This window comes from Pseudorasbora parva, chromosome 6, assembly GCF_024679245.1.
Source record: "Pseudorasbora parva isolate DD20220531a chromosome 6, ASM2467924v1, whole genome shotgun sequence".
Lineage (NCBI taxonomy): Eukaryota > Metazoa > Chordata > Actinopteri > Cypriniformes > Gobionidae > Pseudorasbora > Pseudorasbora parva.
Window position 1 is genome coordinate 877,501 of NC_090177.1, and position 2,500 is coordinate 880,000.

Sequence of the window (2,500 nt, forward strand, 5' to 3'; positions counted from 1 at the left end):
GGGTGACATCATCAAACACACGGGTGACATCATCAAACACACGGATGACATCATCAAACACACGCATGACATCATCAAACACACGGGTGACATCATCAAACACACGGATGACATCAAACACACTGGTGACATCATCAAACACACGGGTGACATCATCAAACACACGGGTGACATCATCAAACACACGGGTGACATCATCAAACACACGGGTGACATTATCAAACACACGGGTGACATCATCAAACACACGGGTGACATCATCAAACACACGGATGACATCATCAAACACACGGATGACATCAAACACACGGGTGACATCATCAAACACACGGGTGACATCATCAAACACACGGGTGACATCATCAAACACACGGGTGACCATCAAACACACGGGTGACATCATCAAACACACGGGTGACATCATCAAACACACGGATGACATCATCAAACACACGGATGACATCAAACACACTGGTGACATCATCAAACACACGGGTGACATCATCAAACACACGGGTGACATCATCAAACACACGGATGACATCATCAAACACACGGGTGACATCATCAAACACACGGGTGACATCATCAAACACACGGATGACATCATCAAACACACGGATGACATCATTAAACACACGGGTGACATCAAACACACGGGTGACATCATCAAACACACGGGTGACATCATCGCATGTTATGGTGCGTGTCCATCATCACGTGACTCGCTTTACCTCTCCAGTCGTATAGACTCAGTTTTCCTCAGCTTCTCCTCCCACGTCTCGTTCAGTTCAGCAATGATCTTCTCGGTTTCCTGCACACACACACACACACACACACACACATTTTGTTTTTATGAATTGTGGGGACATTCCATAGGCGTAATGGTTTTTATACTGTACAAAATGTACATTCTATCCTCCTACACTGCCCGTAAACCTACCCATCACACACACACTGCCCCTGCCATTAAACCTACCCATCACACACACACTGCCCCTGCCATTAAACCTACCCATCACACACACACAAACACTCCCCCTGCCCCTAGACCTACCTATCACACACACACACACACACAGGCCCTACACCTACCCATCTCACACACACACACGCACACACACACACACGCACACACACACAGCCCCTAAACCTACCCATCACACACTGGTTTCAGTCAGGCTCCGCCCATCATCATAACCCCGCCCTCTCATACCTTCAGCCTCTCCACTGCTTCCTCATTGGTAATCATCTCGCCCTGAAACTCTTCTAATTGGCCGTGGTCATCCAGCGGGGCGGGGTCAGCGTCGGAGGCGGGGCCTTTTCCTGTGACAGGCTCAGTAGTGGGCGGAGCTCCATTAGAGGCGGAGTCAGCAGGCTTAAGACCGTTATTATTGACTTCAGCAGCTGGAACACAAACAGAGACGTTTACTCGTGTGTGTGAGCTATCATTCCTTACAGCATTATGAGGATCAGTAAGAGAGAGGCACACACTGATCATTACTAGCACACTGAGATGCACTGTCAGTGTTTCTTTCTTTGCGAGTCGGTTCCAAGCCTGCAGTCTCCCTCTCATTTACTGAAGCTTTCGCGCCTCCATCGCCCCCCGGTGACCGGTCCCAGTATAGCCGCCCCTCTGTGTATTCTAACGGGCGCGAGGCAAACTAAATAATAAAATTACGCTTCAAAAATTTTCCCCCAAAGTTAGTTTATGTCACTGAAGGCAGTTATCATCACGATGATTTCATTTCAGGTGTTCGTTTTAAAATAAGTTTAGTTTGAGTTAGTTATTTGATGCTATAAAAACGGGGTGTGTGACGTCATGATTGACAGCTGAGACTGACGGCTTCTCTGAGTGAAGTTGTCACTGAGGCACTAACTGACTTTTTTCGGGATATTTGGGAGCAAATTGGAGCTTTAGCTTTAATTTCTACATTTCCATAACTGTTTATTCCACACCAACATAATTAATTGCTCTGCATTTGTGAGTGTGGGCGGGCTTCTGACTTCCTCTCCTGCGCAGACTCGGTCCTGAGATGTCAGCGCCGTGCAGGCCGCCTGAAAGCTTCACCTCTGCCGAGCGGAAACGGATGATGTCGAGTCGGCCATATTTTTTTACGGTCTATGGTCGGTTCAGAGATTAATAAGACACTTCACTGGTGTCATTTTCAAATTATAAATGCACACTGATATGAGTGAGTGTGTGTGTGTGTGTGTGTGTGTGTGTGTGTGTGTGTGTGTGTGTGTGTGTGTGTACCTGGAGTGGTGATCAGTCGGCTCAGCCCTTGGGACAGCAGCAGGTCTCTGAGTCGGTTCACTTCCTCCTTCAGCTCTCGGATCAGACGAGCGTTTGGATCCTCGTTAATTACAGCATTACAGCGGATCTGCTTTGCACGGTCAGCGTATCTACACGTACACACACACACACACACACACACACAAACAGAAGCTGTGACAGTCGCAGGGATGGATGGTTCGTCCATTAATTGACTGACTGACG

The 2,500-nt window shown here is 47.9% G+C and overlaps 1 protein-coding gene across 1 annotated transcript in view; it reads right to left on the bottom strand.

Annotated features, from left to right (window-relative positions):
- si:ch73-375g18.1 (kinesin-like protein KIF1C) overlaps positions 1 to 2,500 on the bottom strand; it is a 31,201-nt gene that overhangs the window by 11,417 nt on the left and 17,284 nt on the right. Inside the window, exons 12-14 of the mRNA XM_067445339.1 lie at positions 2,258 to 2,406; positions 1,217 to 1,407; positions 735 to 814 (exon numbers count right to left, since the gene is read on the bottom strand). Coding sequence (XP_067301440.1) covers positions 735 to 814; positions 1,217 to 1,407; positions 2,258 to 2,406 — 420 coding nt within the window. The remainder of the gene's footprint in view (positions 1 to 734; positions 815 to 1,216; positions 1,408 to 2,257; positions 2,407 to 2,500) is intronic.